The sequence below is a fragment of the Cibotium barometz genome, chromosome 9 (assembly GCF_041138505.1).
Source record: "Cibotium barometz isolate CiBa-2024 chromosome 9, ASM4113850v1, whole genome shotgun sequence".
Classification (NCBI taxonomy): Eukaryota; Viridiplantae; Streptophyta; class Polypodiopsida; order Cyatheales; family Cibotiaceae; genus Cibotium; species Cibotium barometz.
In genome coordinates this window covers 26895458-26918347 of record NC_141054.1, presented here as the reverse complement: position 1 = coordinate 26918347, position 22890 = coordinate 26895458, and the positions used below count along the sequence as shown (strand labels likewise).

Here is a 22890-nt window from a genome sequence, read left to right as displayed (position 1 = left end):
TTCAATACGAGAGAAATGAGGGAGGGACATCTTCTCTAGTATCTGCACCATGGTGTCACGGAACTCGAAATTTGAGGAGTGACTAGCAGTCTCGAAGATGCATTGGAAAACTAGAAACTTCGACTAGGCATCTTCCTCTTCCTACAATCATTCAAACATCAATTCAACTTGTTTTTTTTGTAGGATGTTTTTATTAATTAACATTATGTTAGATAAAACATTCATTGCAAAACAATCCTTAAATGGCAATTCCTAGGAGCTAAGATCGGCTCTGATACCAATTGTAAGGTTCCCCCCTTCTAAAATAGGGGAAACACTTAAGATAGTCCACAGTCTTAACTTGGAGAAAATTTCCTATTTATCGACACCTTGACCATGTAGAGATTCAAGGATATGATTCATAGGTAAGACCTAGTCCTATCCCGCATGGGAAGCGTGATCTTCTAAAAATCAAATCACCCATAGGGTAATTGATCATAAATTGGGCAACTACTAGACTTGATTTCTAGAGGCAACGCTTTTTTCCTCATACATGCAAGGCACAGCCTCGCTGGCCTAGGCTTCTAGAATAGAGTTGCCCAAGAACCTATTTATCTAGCGTAGGGCTTTCACTTAATCTGTTGGCCGATATCCTTGACCATGTAGAGATTCAAGGATATGATTCATAGGTAAGACCTAGTCCTATCCCGCATGGGGGGCGTGATCTTCTAAAAATCAAATCACCCATAGGGTAATTGATCATAAATTGGGCAACTACTAGACTTGATTTCTAGAGGCAACGCTTTTTTCCTCATCCATGCAAGGCACAGCCCCGATGGCCTAGTCTTCTAGAATAGAGTTGCCCAAGAACCTATTTATCTAGCGTAGGGCTTTCACTTAATCTGTTGGAGAGCTACCCGACTAATCGGGTTCACCCGTCCATAGGATGGTGCCGTTGGGGCATTCCATCCTCCCACTTTCCACCCTACTCACGCGTCAATTTGTTTTCTAATTAATCCTACCACACTGTTTGACATAAATAAACATATTCCTTAATTAAGGCCCTTTTCACAAGGTTTGTTAAAACAGCCTTTTTCCACAGTACAATAATGCCAAAGACAAGATTTATAAAAAAGTTTATACATGAATCAATTTCATACAAGCCAAACCGGCTCTCTTATTCTTTTCCTTTATACTGCCGATGATCTAGAGTTCGGCCTTCTAGCCTCTACATGCTGGGCAAAACCCTACGGGACCATACACCTCATCATCGGCCCGCTGGCGAGGACTCAAGCCGGCCAGGTATCCTCTCAGGCTCCATCGCTCGATCCTCCCGCCCCTCTCAGAGGGATGTCTGCACACTAGGGTGGGCTTATTCACTACACTAGCCTGGGCCCTTAGAACTAGGTAGCATCATAATCTCTCGCCTAAAACGGCGAACCTTATTCTCCCAATGATATGAGGGATACCTTGGGCCCATCTCGGTGGGCCATTCTCGAGCTGTGCTAACAACGCCGCTCGGCTACACAAGCACGGAACGGAGTTAGCGTCGAAGCCAGGAAAAACTTGCACTCTTTAAAGATAACAATTTCAATGCAATTTATTGAATACAACATCACACAATTTGTACTTCATACAATTTTATGTCATTATTTTAAAAAGAAAAGATACACATTTATTAACACTAATATAAAAAAAACTCTTCTTTAAAAGATAACCAAGCTAACCTGGCCACCATTTCCTTGAGAAGCCTGTAAAGGGAGGGTTGGAGCTGCATCGGGAGCATCTTCTCTAATCTCGTTGTTGCGCGCTCCTCTCGAGGCAATATTCTGACGTTTTGGGGAAGGGGCCATCTTAGACGTCATCTTGTAGGGCTCACTGCTGCTGTCGAAACGCTCCAGTCGGATCTCAATTCTGAGATCGTTTGCTCACCGTATGAGCAAAAGACCACAGCGCATGAACCCTCTCTTAAGTCAAAAACCTCTTACTAAAGTCCACGCAAATGGGGGAGGGGGGGAATTGTGAGATGTCCTTAACACAAAAACGTTTTGCAAAAGGGGAGAAGGGATGAGGGCTGCTATAAGTCTCTTCACACAGGGGGGGAGAAGAGTTAAGGACACTGCCTCCTAGCAAGAGGGGGATATAGAGGAAAATTGCCTTATCTGAAAAGGGGCAAACGAGGGGGTGTGAGAGGGGTGGCTGCACCAAGTACACTGCACAGGGACAGACGGCGGTATGGAAGGCGGCCAACAGAGCATACGCTACGCAAAAATGCGTGTTGTCCATGGAGCACTCCGGGGGTTTATATAACTGTGGGGCACGGGTACGGGCGCTGTGCAAAGCAAGGACGAAAGGACGAAAGGACGGTGTACCAGCAAAGGCTGTAGATCAGTGGCCTGCATGGCTCTATGGGAAAGGTACGGTGTCGGTCAACAAGGAAAGGAGTGGTACGCATGTACCTTATCTGGTCAGGGGGGCAGCATGTAGCGGTACCTTATCTGGTATGGGGCAGCATGGGTGTCCACGTAGCGGTACGTGTGGACCACACAGTGGACAGCTGTCCTCTTGTGCGGCCATTGTACGGGCACCCTTGTAAGTGTGTACGGTCCAAATTTTGGGGCGGCGTCTCCAAATTTGGGACGTCGGTCTTGATTTGCGTGCCGGACCGCCCTGGGGGGGCGAATTTTTTTTTGGTCCGGGAGGTTCTCCTGGTCGTTGGGGTGCAAACCATTCGTCAACTTAGATGCCCAGTCGTGCATTTATTAAGGTTTAAAGGTCGTTGTTTTTTAACTAAAAATTACTGAAATTTGCGTATAAGCTTGATCCGGTGTCCGTTTTGGATGCTGTAAAATCCTATATTAGAGTAAAATCGCGCGCAGATTCCAAATTTGGGCTCAAAATTTGAGGATTCTAAGTAGAAATGACTTAAATAATAAAATCATTGATTTTTATACCATAAAAACTCATAAATTTATCTATTACATGGACATTTCTTTATTAGTGAAGATGGGTATGTTACACCCTTAGTGACTAGACTAATGGTACCCATGAAGTCTAAGCCCCATTTTTCAAATGGTTGTCCTAAAATTATAGGGGGTAGAGACATTATCTTGGACCATGGTGAATCTTTGGCATTCATCGCATTCTTTGACAAATTCAGCTCCATCTCCAAAGAGTGTAGGCCACCATAGCCCCTGAATTGGAGAACCTTGCAAGCTGCCATGTCTCTAGCAAAGTATCCTTCACTTTCTATATGTAGATGACCTCATCATGACAAAGAACCATGAAGGAAAGGTCCAAGAGACAAGGAAGATGTTGAGTTCAGAGTTTGATATGTCAAAGCTTGGGCTTATGCATTTTTTATTGAGGTTTAGCAAGTGTCATATGCTAGAGCTTGGGCTTATGCATTTTTGATTGAGGTCTAGCAAGAGTCAGATGGAATCTTCATTTCTTAGTAAAAGTATGTAAGAGAAATTCTAAATGCATTTAGCATGGTTGAGTGCCAACGGTCAAATATTTCCCCCATGGAGGTTGATACAAAGATTTCTATGGAAGATTCTTATCCACTTGTGAATATGAAGGAGTATAGGAAGTTGGTGGGGAGTTTGATCTTTTTCTGTAATTCTTGGCCTAATATTACCTTTACTTGCGTAGAGAAAATATTCATATTTGCATCTAATGAGCTTTTAGAAAGACCAATACTTACAAAGAAAGCATCTATCCATTTATTAAATCTCACAAAATGCATATTTGGATGCACTGAAGGTGTTTTACTTGGTCATGTTGTTTCAAACGAAGGGATTTCTATGGATCCAGATAAATTTTCCAATATCTTGGACTTGCCTTTTCCTACTACTACAAAGACAAAGCTAAGGTCTTTTCTAGGGCATGTGGGGTATTATAGAAGGTTTATTCAAGGGTTTGCTCACATTTCTCAACACGTGAGGAAGTTCTTGACAAAGGATTCACCTTTTAATCCTTATGAGAATGTGTATGATGCATTTGAGAAGCTAAAGGTGGCACTCACCACTACACCCGTTTGAGAATGCGTATGATGCATTTGAGAAGCTAAAAGTGGCATTGACCACTGCACTTGTTTTGAGTTCACCTGATTGGAAGAGAGAGTTTTTTTGGCAGGTTGTTGGGAGGTACTTTGAGCCAAAAGGATGAACAAATGCATGACCACCCTATTCATTTTACAAGTTAATAGCTCATACCAACTAGAAAGAATCTACTTTGTCACTGAGAGAGAAGCTCTTGCTATTATCTTTGCTATGAAGAAGTTTTATCATTACCTTTTGGGAAACAACTTTACTACATGGTAGCTAATCATAGAGCTTTAATGTTTATTTTTAATAAGCCTAATCCAATTGGTCACATTGCAGGTGGATTATTCTTTTGAAATAATATGAGTTTGAGGTTTTGGATAGGCCAAGTTCTAAGCATATCAATGCATATGCTCTATATCGGACCTATGATGATGTAGGGAATAAATCAGAGGATGTTGATTTTCTTTATACTAATCTTACGGCTATAGATGTTGTTGTAGAGGGTTTTCAAGAAATTTGGGATTATCTTACAAATGGAAAATTTCCTAGTGGTGCAAATAAGAAGCAAAGAATTGCACATAGCAGCCTACCTTACACAATAATTGAAAATAATATTTATTTCAAGGTGGTGATGGGATTTTTGTAAGGTGGTTTCTCATACAGATGGGAAAAAGATTCTTAAGGAGTTTTGTGAAGGATTATGTGGAGATCATTATGTTGGTAAAGCTACTGCTCACAAAATCCTACTACAAGGTATTATTGGCCTTCCCTTTTTAAGGATGCTTTTGTCTTTTGTCATACTTGTGACATTTTTCAGACTTTTGCAACAAATAGGTCAACGACATAGGGACCACTTCATCTTATCCCTCCTCTTAATACTTTTGAAAAATAGGGAATAGACATTGTTAGGCCACTCTTTGTAACTCCTAGGAGAATCAATTTATTATGATAACCACTGAGTATCTTACCAAATGGATTGAGGCAAGACTTATTAAGAATGCAACACAGGAGGAGAGTGCACACTTCATGTATGAAAGGATCATTACTCAATTTGGATGCCCAAAGGAGATAGTGTCTAATCAAGGTAAGAACTTTCTTGGTGATGTAGTGGCAGCTTTGACAGATAGATTTTATATTAAACATCATGTCAACACATCTTCTAAGCATAGCACAAATGGATTAGTCCGGGAGGAAAACTAATCACACTTTATGTAGAATGATTGCTAAGGAGGCTGAGGTATTGGAAGATAAAAGATCATGGGATAAGAAGGTTCATGTTGCATTGTGGTCTTATAGATGTTCTCCTAGCTCTTCTATTGGTTCTACTCCTTTTAGGCTAGTTTATGGTATTAAGGGGATGCTTCTTATTGAGTATGATATTGCTACTTAGAGTACCTTAACCACAAAGCATTTAGGACAGGAGGAATATCGTAAGAATCTTCTTTTAGATTTGTCTTATCTCTATGAATATCGCTCTATAGATATGAATAATGTTTTAAAGGCACAAATCAAGCAGAAGAAGGCATTTGATGTAAAACTGAAGACAGTTATTTAAGAAAGGTGGCATTGTGAGAAGAAGTTTGATACCCATCATGAAAAGCAAGCCACGATGGTTTGTCCCATACCTTGTGAAGGAGAGGCTTAAGTTGGCTTTATTTCATGCATGTGGAGCTTGATGGGATGCAGTCAAACTATGAGGACAAAGTTCCATTGAGAAATGTAATACCAAAAAATCCTTTTGTTGAGGCTTCTTTATTGTAATGTATAATATATATATATGTGATGGTTATCCATGTGGGACTTAGAATTTAGTATTCCAATAATGATCAGTGATAAGGGGATTACATAAGAAGCTAAGCTTATGTGAATACTTTCTCACACAAGGTTTTGTTGGCAACTTGGGAAGCTTGTATATGAAGTTGGCGGCTTGGCGGTGGCTTGGGAGTTCATCTATGGCTTAATGATGATTTGACTCCAAGTATTTGGTTTCACATGAAGGATCCCAAGGGTTTCTACGTAATATACATTAAAATGGGTTATAGTGCTAAATGTATATAGAATGGGTGATGAGTCATAAAATAGGAGTGGGCTTATGTCTACGCAGAATGGTAGAAGTCCTATGCGGACTAAGGAAACTTTGAACATATGTAATTTAGGGACCTTTGTATGGGATCAAGGTAGGATTAATCTAAACTTCTAAGGTAACAAATCTTTGAATTAAGAAATCAAGAAGAGACATGTCAAAGTAGCCAAGAGGGACAAGTGATAGTGATATCTGTTGAGATATCGAGCTCAACTGGTGCTCGAACATTGATGACTTGCCGCCTAGGTGTTAGCTTTCACACTTATACCACTGCGGTTTGATAAGATTATGGTTGAAATGCTACGAGTGGATAACAGGATGTGTGATAGATACTTTACAGTACTAGAATCATGGCATAGTTATAGTGCCAACTCATGTAGGGTTCACACCGTGGATCGACCTTTGTAAGTTATTGCAGGAGAGTACTTTCCCTTATATTATGTACTCGTATCTCTTTATATTAAAATTTGTAGAGAAGAGAAGAAGATAGAAGAGAATTTAATCATCCATCTCTCTTATGTCTGACCTTCTGTTATGTGTGTGTTTGCTTGTAAGGAACTCAAGCTCTCTTTATATTAACATTTGTAGAGAAGAGAAGAAGATAGAAGAGAATTCAATCATCCATCTCTCTTTTATGTCTGACCTTCTCTTATGTGTGTGTTTGCTTATAAGGAAATAAAGCTCTCTCTCCCTTGCATTCTCTTTATAGTATCAAAGATTGAGTTCATGTGAGAGCTGAGGCAAGCAAGATGCAAGAACAAGGCAAGCAAGAACCGAACTTTGTAAGTTATAGTAGAAGAGTACTTTCCCTTATAGTATGTACTCTTATCTCTTTATGTTAATGGTTGAAGATAAGAGAAGAAGATAGAAGAGAATTTAGCCATCCATCTCTCTCTTGTATCTTACCCTTCTCTTGTGTGTGTGTGTGTGTGTGTGTGTGTGTGCTTGTAAGAAACACAAGATATTCCTCTCCCCGCATTCTCTTTATGGTATATCAAAGATTTAGTTTGTGTGCGAGCTAAGGAGACAAGCAAGAGGAAAGAATAAGGCAAGCAAGAAAACATCTCTTTCCCTCTTTAATTTATAAGCAACTCCTTTTGGTAGCTGCTATGAGAGCTACAAGGAAGTCATTGTCTCAGACTAAGACATCCTCATAGGTGAAGGAAGAAGACCATATTTGTGAAGTTAACTATGTTAACTGATTTTGTACATATTTCAACACAATTTGGGCGCATTTTAGACCCCATTTTTGCAGACACTCTATGAAGTGTCAGTTTTGAATATGTATATCCGATTTCTAGTTCAATGCAAAGTTGTAACAAAATTTCAATTACAAGATAGTCTTTGCAGAGAATCTAAGTGAGTGTATATTTATGTGATTGGATCACATATGATTGATATATAAATAGGTTTATAGTACCTTACTGTTGGAGATTGCATATTTGTTGCAAGTGCATAAAGTTTTTTGCAAGAACTATTTGGTAAGTTGTTGCAAAGTAAAAATGTCTGATAGAGCTTATTTTACAGATTTTGAACGAGAAGCTAGATAAGAATAACTTCCAAGTGTAGAAGTTCAAGATGACTAATTTTCTTATGCGAAAAGGATATTGGGAGTTCATCATAAGTGATAAAAAGGAGTTAGAGATTGCTGAAAAAAATATGACCCCATAGTAGATGCAAGCATATAAAGCATGGCGCATGAAAGAGCTAAAAAGGTGCTAAGGTTAGTTTTGTTTATCAGTGTGACATATTCTATGATTATGTATATATAAGATCCAAAAATGCCTAAGGAAGCTTTGGAAAACTTGATAAAGATATAGAGCACAAACGCCCAAGCTTGTAAGATACAACAAGCAAGAGCTGCATAATATGACCAAAGGAAGGCTGAGTAGAAATGATTAGTCAGTGAAGATGAAAGACCTTGCAGATGCCCTTGCTTCTATTGGATCACCACTAGATGATGATTATATATTTTCAGTAACCTTGAATGGTCTTGGAAAGGAATATAATCAGTTTTAGACCATTGCAGTTTGAGAGAACTTTCTTAATTCTCAAGAATTGATCGCTCTTCTCCTAATTGAGGAGATGAATATTGGGGGAGACTCATCCTTCGGTAATTCAAATGAGCAAACCTTCTAGTCTGATACAGGTAGAGGCAGAGGTATATCATCATCGAGAGGCTAAGGTGGAGAGGCTACAAAATGAAAAGGTTAAGAGAAATAGAGAATTTAAAACAATTTATGAATAATTGAAAACATAATTATTCAATAAAGATGAATTCTTATCGTGTGTAAGTCGAGATAATAATTGTTGAAAGCTCCATGGTAGAGATTATTGGTATAATTTACACATCACGCTTACACCACATATAACAACATGCCTACCCTCATGTATAAACTCAAAACTATTATGTTCATAATTACGATACAAACTTAAGAAATAATCAAACAATCCTAGAATAACGTTGGCCTTGAGCTAGGTGCATAACCAAAAAGATTTACTCAAGTTCCAAATCCTTGTATATCTATAGCACAATTCTACTCTAGTCTCAAATCCATGCATATCTATTAGTACATCTTAAGTCGAAAATCCAAATAATTTTGGTTGAGAGAGTATAGCACTAATCGTTACTAGAATAATTCTTTCTTTGTTTCTTTCTTCCCTTTCTTCTTTCTCTTCTTGTTCTTCTTCTTCTTATTTCTCTCTTTTCCTCTTCTCTCCTCTCTCCTCCTCTTCTTCGTCTTTTCCTTCTCTCTCCTCTTCTTCTTCTTTTTTTTCTCTTTCTTCTCTCTCCTCTTCTTCTTCTTTTTATCTTTCATCTCTCTCCTTCTCCTCTTCTTCTTATTCTTTTCCTTCTCTCTCCTTCTCTTCTTCTTCTTCTTCTTCTCTCTCCTCCTCTTCTTCTTCTTTTTCTCTCTTATATCTCCTCCTCTTCTTCTTCTTTTCCTTCTCTTCTTCTTCTTCTTCTTCTTCTTCTTCTTCTCTCTTCTCTCTTCTCTCTTCTCTCTTCTCTCTCCTCTTCTTCTGCTTTTTCTCTTTCTTCTCTCTCCTTCTCTTCTTCTTCTTCTTTTCCTTCTCTCTCCTTCTCTTCCTCCGCTTCTTTGCGGCTACTCACGCTGCCACACAGCACCTAGTTTATCCCACATATTATTTTCAACCGTCAAGAGAAAGAGTATATAGGGTAGAACGCATGCTCCTTGTTTTTGTCTCTTGTTGAGACACGTACCAAGTGCAACGTTGTCTTTCTTCTCTTGCCGATGAGATGTGGCATCGACGAGACAGCTGCGTTGCTGGTCGGCCAGGAGACTGGTGTAGTTTTTTGTGCGTCGTGCTACTGTGATAAGTGTTTGGCTGTGTTGCGGGTCGACCGATGCTGTCGGCCCGTACCCAGTTGATGGTGGTGCGGTGAGTTTGCCAGTTCTCTGTGATGATTGTTGTCGGTGCAGTTTACTTGGGTTTCGTGTCGCTGTTCCACACATGACTGGACCGTCTGAGTGCTCATCAAACAATATCTTTTGATGATAGAGTGTACGCCAACTCTGAAACCACTGAAATGAGAAAATACAAATCTTGGGAAGTGTGCACTAAAAAATACAAAAAAATGAGAGAACACTAAATCGGGTCCTAACTGCCCCCTCCCCAAAGCGTGTGCTCAAAGCATCCCCGCTTGAGTATTTTTATAGTATTTTGTTCCATCAAAAATAGATTACATAGCTATTTTTAGCCCAAGCTTTCTTTTTACACAAATTGGATAATCAAATATTACCAAAAATCTCACTCCCGTGAAAAATATTGTCAGGTTTGTCGAAGTTTAAGGTTGATGATATGCATAAAGTATGTGAAGCATACCGGATTATAAGTAGGCCAAACAAGCTTTCTTGAATGAAAAGCACGTTAATACAAGTATGTGAAAGTTATACATTCGAATGTATAAGGATCTACTAAGACTGCAATAATTATAAGTTGTAGGTATTATTCATTGAGGATCACACTAGAAAAGTGTGGATTTATTTCATGAAGGAAAAAAGTGAGGTGTTTGCTCACTTTCAGAGATTTAAAGCCTTAGTCAAGAAGAAAAAAGGCATGCAACAAAATTCTTAAGATCGGATGGTGAGGGATAGTATTTTTCCAATGAGCTCAATGATTTCTTAAGAAAGTAAGAAATCAAGAGAGAGTTTATATATAGATACACTCGACAACAGAAATGTGTTACAGTAAGGAAAAATAGACACATTGTAAAAGTGACACGTGTCGTGATGTCTGAAAAGGCAGCTATATTATTTTTAACAAAAGCAATATGAACTCTTGTTTACATTATGAATAGAACCGCCACCACTGTAGTTGTTCATGATGGTATAACACCTAAATAGAAGTTTATAGACATAAAACTAGATGTGTCTCACTTAAAAGTGTTTGGGTGTATTGCATATGTGTATGTTCACAATGAAATGAGAACAAAGTTAGATCTAAAGATAGAGAAATGCATCTTTATTTATTATGCTTTGGAGTAGAAATGTTATAGATGTTATAATCCTACCACTCGTGCGATGTGAGTAAGCAAAGATGTTGTCTTTAATAAGATGAGTACCTGCGGTATGCACCAGTGAAGGTAACAAAAGATACATATGTAGGAAGTAATGATGTTACTCCACATGTAGAGAAATAGTCACAAGTACTTAGGGGACCTAGAGAGTCCTCTAGTAGTGGATTCAATGCATGGTCGGGCAAGTTGAGAACAGATGTAGGTACACATGTATCAGGCAAAGGAAAGGAAAAGATAAATGAATCTTTTGGTCCTATGATCTATCAGTAAGTCACTCATATGTGGATGGTTACTCTAGTGGCTCTGAGCATAGCCTTGATAAGGAGGTGGAATTCTATCAGTGGTAATTACTCCTAGTGCAAGGAGAACTAGGGCTTTTTTGAGGAGTCCGATGATGAGAAGATCTTAGTGGAATCATCAATCCATCCCATAGTCTCACAAATTTGATCGAAATTTTCTAGATACTGAATGGGATCTCCAATTCTGTCAAATTTGGTCATCTTTGAGAGATGTGAATTGGCTTGGTTTTGCCCAACTCTGAGCCTCTAGATGCTATTTTGGTTGCAACCTCTCTTCCAATTTCGAACATCATCCTCAGTATGTCTTTTGTGTATTTGTTAGATATGCTCCATCACATGCACACATTACTCTTGATATAGTTCAAATCTCATGGGTTATTAAGACATTAGTCTTGGCCCTTTATTGCACTTATTAAAGTTCTTAGATATACCACAAGAAAAGGACACGCCTTACATTGAAATATTCTTGGAGATATTCATGCCCCTAATCAAGCAAGCGGTGGAGATAGATTATGAGATAGGATTTGTATCTAATCTTCATTAGAGGCCAAGATTAGGTGTGTACCTCTACCTATTTAAAGAGGCATTAAATCAATGAAATAAACGTCTCTTTTTCTATCATTTGCAGTGTTATTATGATTAATGTTAATCACTATTATCAACCTCCTTAATTGACATTTAGTATCAGAGCTAGCCTTTGTTAGCCTGTCTACAGCTTCCATGTTCGAGCTAGTCAATCGTTTGCTCCAGTAGCACACATCTGTTCCTTTTTTTTTTCCTGCACTCTCTTGCATGCTTACGATGCTCAGTTCACACAGCTGTTCCTTTTTTTAACCCTTCGCTCCCTTACTCGCTATGCGATGCTCAGTTTTCTCAATCTAACAAGCTCAGCCTTGAATTGCTAGCTTCGTCCAGACCTGAACCAGAGATGAATCAACTGAGGTCGTTCGCCACTGGAACTTTGTGCATCCTTGAACTAGGGGCTTTGCTTGGACTAGAACTGGAGATGAATCAACTGAAGTTACTACCGCTGCCGCTAGAACTGTGTGTCGTTGCCAAGTTGCAAATTGAATTTGCGGCTAGACCGACTGCCACATTGCAGATGAATTCTTTGAAGGGAAAGTCTTTGAATACTCTTTGAATTACTATTGATATATGACTAGTTCATGTGAAGAAATCATACAAATATCATCAGACTCTCTGAAGCTTCGGTATATCAGCTAAACGAACTCTTAAAGCCAAGGAAAAGAGTGATTAGAAAATCAAAATCAAGGCTCAATAGAAAACCATGGTATTTTAATTATGCCAAATATATTGGTTTAAGTGATTTTCTTGCACAAACATGCATTTATATGGAGCTAGAATGGATAACTAATCTCCTTCTATCTTAGTATCTTTGTACAAGCCATTAGACACTCCTTGAAGAGAGTCTCTCAAGTAAGACCTTGCCATCATGTCTAAAACTTCATAACTAGAAAGATTTACTGGGGAAAATTTTCATACTTGGCAGACTAGGCACAAGTTTATCCTTCAGAAGAAAGATTTGTGGAAAGTAATTACTACATTTGAAAATGATAGACCCACCACAAGGGAAGGAAAAGCACAATGGGAACTCTGTGACACTAAGGTACTTGCTATTTTAGCACTTGGGCTTGGCGATCAATATTTATATCATATTTCAAACATAGAGACAGCCAAAGTAGCATGGAAAACCCTTGATAGGCTTTTTGGTGCTAGTGGAAAGAATTCAAAGATAGATCTCAAGCTACAAATCTTTAGGCTTGCTATGAAGATCGGAGATTCTTTTCCCAATCATCTTAATAAGATGAAAAGTCTCCTTGTACAGTTAGCAAATATCAAGGCACCTGTCAACGAAGAAGATACAATAGCTTTGTTGCTAAACAGTATGCCTGAAGAATATGGCAATATTGTAACTACACTTCTGAATGTTCCTGATCTCAAAATTCAAGATGTTGAGTCCTCCCTTATGGAGGAATACAAAAAGAAACAACTACGACACGAAGCCTCTGAAGAGAAGTTAATGGATCAAGCATATGTCACTCAAAAGAAAAATATCAAACCTCCTCAATGCACTCATTGTGGGAGGATTGGCCATCTTGCAAAGAATTGTTATCACAAGGATAAACCAAAGCTTCAATGCACAACATGTGGGAAGGTAGGACATCGTGCAGAAAAATGATACAACAACAAAGGAGCAGCAAACATTGCCAGCACATCTACACTTGAAGAAAATGCAACCATGTAAATGCCTCTTATGATGATGAAGAGGCATCATGGGCTTTTTAGAGCCATGTAATGCTCTCGATTCCCCATATGTAAAAAATCACCTCTAACCACTGATGATCTAGGTTATGTGATATGACTATGCCCACATTGTCTCTCACTTGGCCATGTAGCCCTCAAAAGGGAGATTGATGGGAGTGTTGGGTCTCCATGCCCAACTCATGATAGTGCACATGAGGCACTATGTTTCATGGAGTGATGATGGGCCTTTGGAGGGATGCACTATGATTAAAAAATATCTAGGACTCACGCATTCCAATGTTACTCTACCCACGTCTATGTTTCATTAGCTCATTTCTTCCCAAGGCTCCTCGCTTGAGGTGGATCCGAAGGAGTCTAACCTTCTTAACAAGAAAGCACTATGATGAGTGTTGGAATCTAAGGCTCAATGGGTTTAAGGAGGTTTGGTTTAATGTGCTACAATTGATTGTATTATCATTTTCAATAATTAGTCCAAATCATATTTGCATCAAAGGTCCTAGGTACTTCTCATTCAAGTTTGCAAATGGTTTCAGACAAGGGTTTGTTTTGTTCTACTAGGCTCACGTGTCCAAGTGTATGCATCTAAACTCCATCTCTAGACTCATGTCTGGAGGCTCGTGTCTACAAGTTCACGTGTTTGGGCTCACGTATGCAAGTTCCCATCTCTAAGCTCACGTGTCTAGGTTCTCACCTTTAGACTCACATCTCTTAGCTCATGTATGCATGATTACATCTTTAGGCTCACGTATCCAAGTTCACGCCTCTAAACTCACGTCTCTTGGCTTATGTATGCAGATTCATGTGTCTGGGCTCATGTCTTTTAGCTCACGTATACAGATTCACAAATGCAAACTCACACCTTTTTTGTATGAACTTAGCTTAAGGACTTCCCTAGTATGAAATAGACCTGATAAGGACACAAAAATCTAAGAACTTGGCCTATTAGAGCGTTGGTGTACACTTATTGGATAATAAGTGTACTTAAGGATAAGTAATACAGATTGTATAACAAGAATATATTTTAAGGACATAGGTAGGTATGCCCATATGAGTCTTTATGGCTGACATATGGACATAGGTAGGTATGCCCATATGAGTCTTTATGGCTGTACTATACTAGGTATACTTGTTTTTTTTTAACAATTAACTTTATTTTTTGATAATCACTAAATATAAGTGACTGTATTTTACCGTCAAAATGCCCAAAAATAGACATGGCACCTGTCAAAAAAGAACCTTGTTGGAGATGCTTCTTCTTAGGTCTAGGTCACGTGAAAGAGCTTAATAATTAGCAATAGAACACGATTAAAGTAATCTAAAAATACCTCCAAACTCACGTCTACAGATTCACCCATCCAAGTTCACACCTCACATCTCTAGGCTCATGGCTCCAGATGCACAACTCACTTCTGCAAGCTCATGTATCAAAGTTCACATCTTTTAATACGAGACTGGGGACTCACGTCCCCTACCCAAGAGTTAGTTTGACTTGATTTTTGGTGATTTTATAATTATTTAAACTTGATCAAGTGTATTTAGTGTTTCTAATCTTAATTAATAATTATAATGTAACTAATTAAATATTTTATTATTATTTTTAAATGATTTTGCATGCTTCTACTCTACCAATTTAACAATGCATGAATAAAAATTGACAATTTCACTCTAATTCAATATAATGGAGCTCAATGCTCATGTTTTTGGAGTGCACTCCACTCTTAATTACACTTGCTAAACTAATTCTTGGATCACAGTAATAAAATCTAGACCTCTTGGGATTCAATTTCATGCAAATCACCAAAAAATTAGACTTTGGTACTACCAAACAAACATAGATTAATCCCTAATACAAAATAAAGTCCAAATCAAAATCAAACATATCAAACAAACACATTCAAGCCTCCAAAACCGTACATTTTTCAGAGTGAGACTTCTTAATCAACACTAGATAATATTGGGTGATCCCATTAGCTTGAAATGGATGAAAAATTGAGCTAATTTCTAGGCTAGTCCCCGACAACGGCACCAAATATGTTCCAAGTCAAAATCTTACCTAAGCTTTGCCAAAGCATGTATCGTTAGTTCTTACCTTCTTAGAGCCGCAATCTGCAACTTCCCGTGTGGATGCGCAAGCTCGTCCGCCGTCGCATCCTCACTCCATTGTCACATTGAAATGCTCCTTTGCCAAAGAGGTAAAGAAAGAGCTCTCAATACCTAGGTGGAGCCAAGAAGAGATGGACCTCCATTGTGGTTCTTTCTCTCAAAAGGTGGAAAAAGAAGAAGCTAATGTAAGAGAAAAACCTACAATCACACCTATCCAAACAAGCATCCATCAAGCATGCAAGAGCACAATAGCATGTAAGCAAGAAGATAGAAGAAGGAGAGCTCACAAGAAAACTACTGCAAGGGAATAATTGTGTATTTCTTATTATCAAAAACTATTTATATATTATATAAATGACTAGTTTTCACACTAGGCTGGCCAAACTTAAAAATGATCCAACCTCTATTACTAGTCTTAAGTAACTTTATATACTAAATCCGTAGACTTTCCCTATTTGACATTAAGCATAGGGTAAGATCGCTTTATATATTCCAACACCATTTTACAAAGTTTAAGTGTCCATTCACGAGGGTAAGATGACAAGGACCTTATGGCAAGTTAGCGAGCAAAATGTTAACAACCGACTGGTTGATTCTCAACCACCATCAATCACTACAAACTAAATGAAGGTAGTCTTAGTGTATGAATCCGCAAAGCAAAACCACGGTCCCTCTTTCTTTGTATAGGCCCAAACAACTCACAACCTCAAAGATGAGGCCTCAGGCATCAAGAATTTTTACACCCACACCACGTAGCATTGGCATGCTTTCTAACTAAAGAGCCAACCAAACTCTAACTCCAATAAGTCCTAAAAAACATAGATTGATATCATCACATACATACATCTTCTATCTTTCACCTCTCCAAAACCGATATCATCTACACCACCGGAGCTTGGTGGCACAAGAAAAGGATCACCATTAAGAAAGAGAGTATGTTAACCACTTCACTGGTCAAATCGTTTCGCTCGCCCATCCTACTGTAAGATGTTTCACCATCTTATCCGCATATAACATAAGCCCTTTCTTTATAAGACCGCACCAGAATCTATGAAATATCCTTACCTTGAGCTTAATGCCAAAAAGAAAAGTGTCACATCATCCAAGTCTTCATCATCAAGACTAGCATCTTCCATAGAGTCCAAGCTTGCTTCCACAAAAACATACTAACCTTGCAAGCATCTACTTCCAAACAATCACAACTATTGGATTCCACTACAAAATAAGCATCATGAGGCATCACTTCTACCTTAACCTCATGCAAATCTTCGAAAACTTTATTAAACAACACACCATAAAGTCCTATCCTTGCTATATCTACCCTCTTTGACAAAGTTCCTCATTGTCAACGACAATGCTCTCATTAGGTGCATCGATTCTCCAACATAAACCATCTTTCATGCATCATTGAATCCCGTATCACAACCATCAAGTACCACATTCACTTCATCACACTCTTTCCAAACAAAAATATCCTCTAGCTTATCACATCCACCTACCATGTTTTCTTTCTCATCTCCAAAACAATTCTCTCAAGCATAAAGACATTGTAAGCTTCCCTCCATTGAAAAGCTTTCTTGACCTGTCTCTCCTCTTTACACAACAAAATATTTTATAGCATCCTCATAACAAGCGAAACATGACCACTCTTCTTTGCAACTTTGGTAAGAAAGCTTCAACAAGACATAAACTTAGAAAATTCCTAGACAAATTCCATATCATCAAACATACCGTATCGCCATTGAAAGCCGATGACAAACTCAACATCATCTTGAGAAATCCTCTTAAATTTCTTCCATATCTTCTTCTCCTTCTCGTCCATCTCTAACCTCCCAACCAAAGCACAAGAAAGCAAGTACGAAATACATCAAACCACATGTATGAAAGACCTTTAAAAGCCTTACCTAAGGAGGATGCCTTGTAACATTCTCTATGTATCAAACTATATGTATGCAAGACCTTCAAAAGCCTAACCTAAGTAGGATGCCTTGTAATAGTCTCCGTGAAGATCTAGTTACCTACAACTCTTTCTGAACACCTTCATCTGTTGTGATCCACCCTCGTGGAGATACACAACCCCGACTTTTACCATACCCAATCAACTAGTTACTGAGATTAAAGTTCTGTACACCCTTGAAAATCTACCATTTTGACCTAAGATCTACCCTCCAAGCATTTACAATCCTTCTCAACAAGATTGCCAAAAGTGTGACAAGATTGGTAAAATTCTTAAGAAGAGTTAAGCACAATCTTGTTAACATAGACCCACATAACAAGAACACATTAAAATCCTTTTGAAAGGTCTATGTGTATCTTGTAGACTTCTTGGAGACACTCCATACTCGGAGATGCACTACTAAGAAACCCTATGTATCATGTGCATTTAAGGGGTATTTAAAAACCCCCTTACTTATAAATTTCTCATTAATAAAATGATCCCTTTTTTTTAATAAAATCACAGATTTTTTCCAAAATCAATTTTAAAAACCCTTTTTGTAAATGTATATATGTAAATTTACCCTAAAATTTTGAATTAAAAAATCCTTTCATTTGAATTCACGGGGCTATACTTACATATTTTTAAGTGAATCCCTCGAGACTCCATAATTGCAAGAATAACTCCATATGAACAACCTTGTAAAGCCCCTTAGTTAAACAGCCATGTGCACCTACTTAATCTCATTGTGAAAACTTCCTTTCTACTTGTCCTGCTCCACAAGAACACATTCCAATATAAGTGATTGACAAGCCCATGAGAAGACATGCTGGAAGAGAAGGATGTGTGATTACAACGATAAAAGACCCACAAAGACACCCATCACCGAATTACTTATATGGCTCCTAGGTGTGTGAGAAATCATTTGAATGAGGCTTCAAATGAGACTACCCCTTGAAGATTCTGTAGGCAATAATGTCAAACTCAGTTTTTTCTTGAATCCAAACGTCCTTCTCTAAAGGGTGTTTATATGCGGACAAACCAAAAGCTCATCCATGCATTTATGGAGACACACATAACACTGTCCTTCCACACATGATCCCAAGTATAGTGTCCATACATATATATACACTACTTAAAACACACCACACACACACTTCAACATCACTTTTCCCCTGCACCTCTCTTGACTTCTTGCAAGCCATTGAAGCCAATCACACCATCTGCTCCAAGGCTATATGATGCAACTAACAAGCCAAAGATGGGTCCGATTCACAAGACCTCACCTTAAAAGTGCTCCAAGCATACATATCTACAAGTTCCAACACAAAAAACCCTACTACAGGATACATGAGGATTGCTAATAGAGCCAAGGACAAGCTCACAACAACACTGGATCTTGAGATACTTCTTCAATACAAGCAAAAAAGAGACAGTTGGGGGAGGCCCTTTTTGCTAACATTTCCACATTTTCATGTAGCTTGAGAAACGGTTCGCAAGAACCTAATCAACATAAGGCAATGATTGCCACACCCTTGATGGGAACCACAAGCTTACCTTTTGGGTGCTTGTATAACAATACCTTTCTGTACCAGGGTTGGGCACATTTCCATCTCTCATTTGTGATGTTCTTCCTCAAAAAACATGCCAAAAGACCAATCCAAGTGATAAGAACCTGCGAAATACACTTTGAACCGACTGTAAACCGTACTTAAGAAGATATGACCATTGGGGAGCATGTATGATTGAGCCTTGACACTTTGCAGAATAAGAGGAGGCCGCGAAATACATTAAAGTTTCACACCCCATTTCAACTGTTACATAAGAACCCCTTCATGACCTGCTTGTGCATTTCTGCAAAGTTGCCAGTATGGAGTTTTAAAAAAAAAATAGAAGACAAGAAGCATAGCATGCACTAGCTAATCCACAATAATTTAAAAGTACCAACTCAATTTCAGAGCAAAGAATGTGCACACAATTCCAGAGCAAAATTTGCTTACTCTGGTGAGACGAGTATCGAGGTTGCAAATGCATGTGTCAACAGAAGTACTATAGGGACAATCCCAAACTTCCAATCTAACATAGCAGGCCGGGAAGTTGCAGAAGAAGCATTGTCATTGCTGCCAGGTGACAAGGCACTGCTGCTACATTTGAGGGGATGCAACATATACATCATCATATGAATCAGAAAGCTGTTGATAACCAAAACCAAAATTAAAGGGAAGTTTGAGTCTCAATAAGGTTATCAATAATGCAAGGTGGATTGGGTGAAGAACACCTACAGGGAGGCAACAAATGTGCAGGACCCATAACCTGTGATCAACATTCACCCAAGTAAAGGAAAAAGCATCAATATTATAATGTGCAAAAACCTTCAAAGTAAAGCTAGAATTACTAGCCAACCCTTGTTGACCTGAGAGCCTGTTTTACTCACTTGGATCTGTGCTTGTTGTTGTAGCTGTGCCGTTGAAATCGCAAGCAGTTGCATTGCCACTGACACTGTGAAAGTAACTATTGTAAGCATAAGAAGCATGGTTTTGGAATGTATCAGGTTGATAGCATGCTTTCCCTTGCTGGATGAGAGTGCAATTCACCTTCCTTTGCCCACAAGCCCAGTTAATCCCAGCAAGCAAACTGCTTTCGCTCGCCCCAGGCTTTGCAATACACCATGTTCCACTGATGCTGCCAGTACTACTGACATTCTGAGGGGCTGCCGTTGGAGACGTCGCAGGCGAGATAACAGAAGTCTTAGTGCCTGCAAGGTCTAGAGTGTAAATGCTCGTCCCATCTGCATTAAAAACTCCCCAGTTTCTCTCTGATTCTGCACCTGCCTTCATGTTCTCATTGAAAAGAGAGAAAATGTAGGCATCAACAGGCTGATTTGGCCTGTGTGGAGTGCCAACATCCTTCACTACTCTTGCAACGAGGTGACTGTTGTAAGCTTGTGCATTTTGTACTGTTGCTCCCAACTCATCTGCATCACCCTTCGTCGGCCATCCGGTTTCACTCACTACCACTTTCAGCTCGGTATGCCCCATGCCTTCCATGGCAAAGTAGAGGGCATCCAATTGAGCATCATACAAGCTAGTGTATTGTAAGTTCGTACTAGGATCAACCACAGTGTGTTGAGCTTGAAAAAGAGCATAGTCCAAGGGCACACGAGAGGAATCAATGGTATATGCCAGATAAGGGTAAGCATTTATCATGACAAATGAGCCAATGGAGCGCAAATAATCGAGCAGCGGCTTCATGAAAGAGGTGGAAAAGCTTTGGTTAAAAGTGGCCGAGGAAGGCGGAAATGAGTTCTCTAGAATGGCCATGGAGTTTGCAGTTGTGACTTGAATTTGAGAAAGACTGGCTTTGGTCAAGCCTGTGTGAATGTTCATCATGGCAGGTAAGAGAAGAGGTACAACACTAGGATCATTGGTGACAACTTCAGAACCTACAGAGATGGCAGTGATTCTGGTAGCAGTCGCCAATGAGGCTAAGTAAGAAGACACCCAATTATCTGCTTGCAGTTCTGTTTGGAAATTGGGCAGGTCACTGTTGGGAATGCCTATGACGAGCTCTATGCCAGAGTTAGCAAAGGCTTGAATTACAGTTTGATCATTATCAAAGATCCTGATTTTGGAAATGGATTGCTTTACTAGGAAGTTGGCAACATCTTGAGGTGCTGGAAGGTTGTTGGCAAAGCGGCCGTAGCAGAAGCCAATCTCCCCAGCATGTAGAAGGGGAGCTGTTATGATTTAAAAAAAACAAACAGCACCATAAAATCTAGAAAGAGTGATCCTTTGAGCTTCAATACATATGCAACATAATACTAAGAGAGAGACATCTGTATGTGTGTGCAACAAGCATCCGTGTGTCCAGAGTGTATGTGTGTGTGCGCGCGCACGTGTGCGTGCATGTCCAGTGCAGTGTGTTGTGTGTGTGTTGGGGGGGGGGGGGATAACCTAAAACAAGCCCCAAATCTAAGCATGTTTGTATTCATCAAAACTGTAAAGAGAAGGGATGACTTACCTAAAAGGAGGAGAAGGAAAAGGCAAAGGAGCTGCCAGTCCAACAACAGAAAGCCTGCTATGTGGAGCACCATCTTCTTCTTCGGCATTGCTAGGTTTGCATGCCCCAATAAAAACCACAGCTGATTGGCCTTTTATGTTGCTGTTGCCTACTATTCTCTCTCTCTCCCTCTCTCTCTCTCTCTCTCACACACACACACACACACACACACAGCAAAGTTAACAGGGAGAAAAGCCCAAATATGAGAAAAAGAACTTAGAATGTAGCCAGCCAAGCCTCTGCTCTAAACACCTCGATTGCAGCTAGGTTGAGCCTACGGCTGTATGGCTAAAAAATTGAACCCCCCCAACAGAGGGGTTCAACATACAACTACTCCTAGCTTTAACAAAAACACACTTGTGGGGCTATGGCTATGGCTATATGATTTAGAAAGACTCCAGGGTTACTTTGAGAGAGTATAGCCCAGAAGAAAGTCGAGCCCTGTTTTAGCCAATTGCGTCTTCTTTTTTCAGTACAGGCGGGCATTCCCATCCAGCTAAGTTAAAGCTATGGCTAGGATTATGAAAACCAAAACTGTGTACGTATGTTTGTGTGTGTAGGGATAAAGAGACTTCAGCTCCCCAAACAAGAACCCAAACAAAAAAAAACAAAGAAAGCAAATTCGCCTTCTCCATATCATGGATTGAAATAAAAATTAAAATGCATAAATTCCCTTAAGTCTGTTTTTAAACATAAGATATACTTTTGCCTTCCAAAGAAATACAACAAGTTTTTTTTCATTTTAGTGTACTTTTTTAGAGACATTTTAAAAATTTTCAAGTATCGTACAGCCAAAATGCTTAAAAACAAGCGTGACACCTGCAAAAAGCAACTATGGTAGAGATAGATACATGAAATCCTTTTGCCCTTTCAGGCTTTATTGTCCTAGCTAGCACCTCTCCCTTTCAAGTCTCTCTGACACACAATTTTTATACTATCTTAACAAAGATCCCTGTGTGACATAAATAAATACCCCCCATTTCCTTGTGAAAGCATTGAAAACGATGAAAAGCCATCAAAATTTTCACTCAAGACTAGGTAAACATTGATTCACTTCTTTTTTATTTATGTAAAGTTACTAATTCCCACACACAAGTTTGTAGTGTTATGAATTGAAGGTTTTTGATATTCTAGGGACATAATTACATCTAGTGCTCGAAAAAAACATAATTTTCAATGAATCAAAATAAGGGCAGCTCTTAAATCTATCCGGTTATGAAATCTTTACTATATGTTGGTTTCATAACTAAAATATATGAAAAAACATTCCTTAAAATACGGGCTACTTAAATTCTCAACTACTTTTTATTAATTCTAGCTAATACAAATATACACTAGAATGCCGTTTTTTTTTAGCACTGATTACATCGTTTAGTCACTTAGTTAGAAATTATAATCCCAACAGTTCCTCTAGCTTTTAGTGCTTAATGCCACTTGCTTTGAAGCATTATCTTTGTTTTGTCTTAATCCCACTTGCTTTGAAGCATTATTTTGATCACATCCTTTTCGCACACTGAGACGTGTGAATAAGGGCCCTTACACACACCCTCTCC

At 39.0% G+C, this 22890-nt stretch overlaps 1 protein-coding gene across 3 annotated transcripts; it reads right to left on the bottom strand.

The window, feature by feature from the left end:
* Nucleotides 1-18250: 18250 nt before the first annotated feature.
* Nucleotides 18251-22294, bottom strand: LOC147635396 (glucan endo-1,3-beta-glucosidase 12-like). 3 transcript variants are annotated; one of them, XM_086802663.1, is made up of 5 exons: nt 21299-22294; nt 19713-21014; nt 19561-19591; nt 19279-19470; nt 18251-19132 (listed from the first exon to the last, which is right to left on the bottom strand). In XM_086802663.1, exons 1-5 carry the CDS (start codon nt 21384-21386, stop codon nt 19096-19098), a joined length of 1650 nt encoding a protein of 549 aa, XP_086658789.1. In that variant the 5' UTR covers nt 21387-22294; the 3' UTR covers nt 18251-19095. The 3 variants fall into 3 exon arrangements, with proteins under 3 accessions (XP_086658789.1, XP_086658790.1, XP_086658791.1); XM_086802664.1 differs by having other exon boundaries at nt 19279-19422; nt 21299-22170; XM_086802665.1 differs by having other exon boundaries at nt 19279-19419; nt 21299-22170.
* Between the last annotated feature and the right edge of the window lie 596 nt (nt 22295-22890).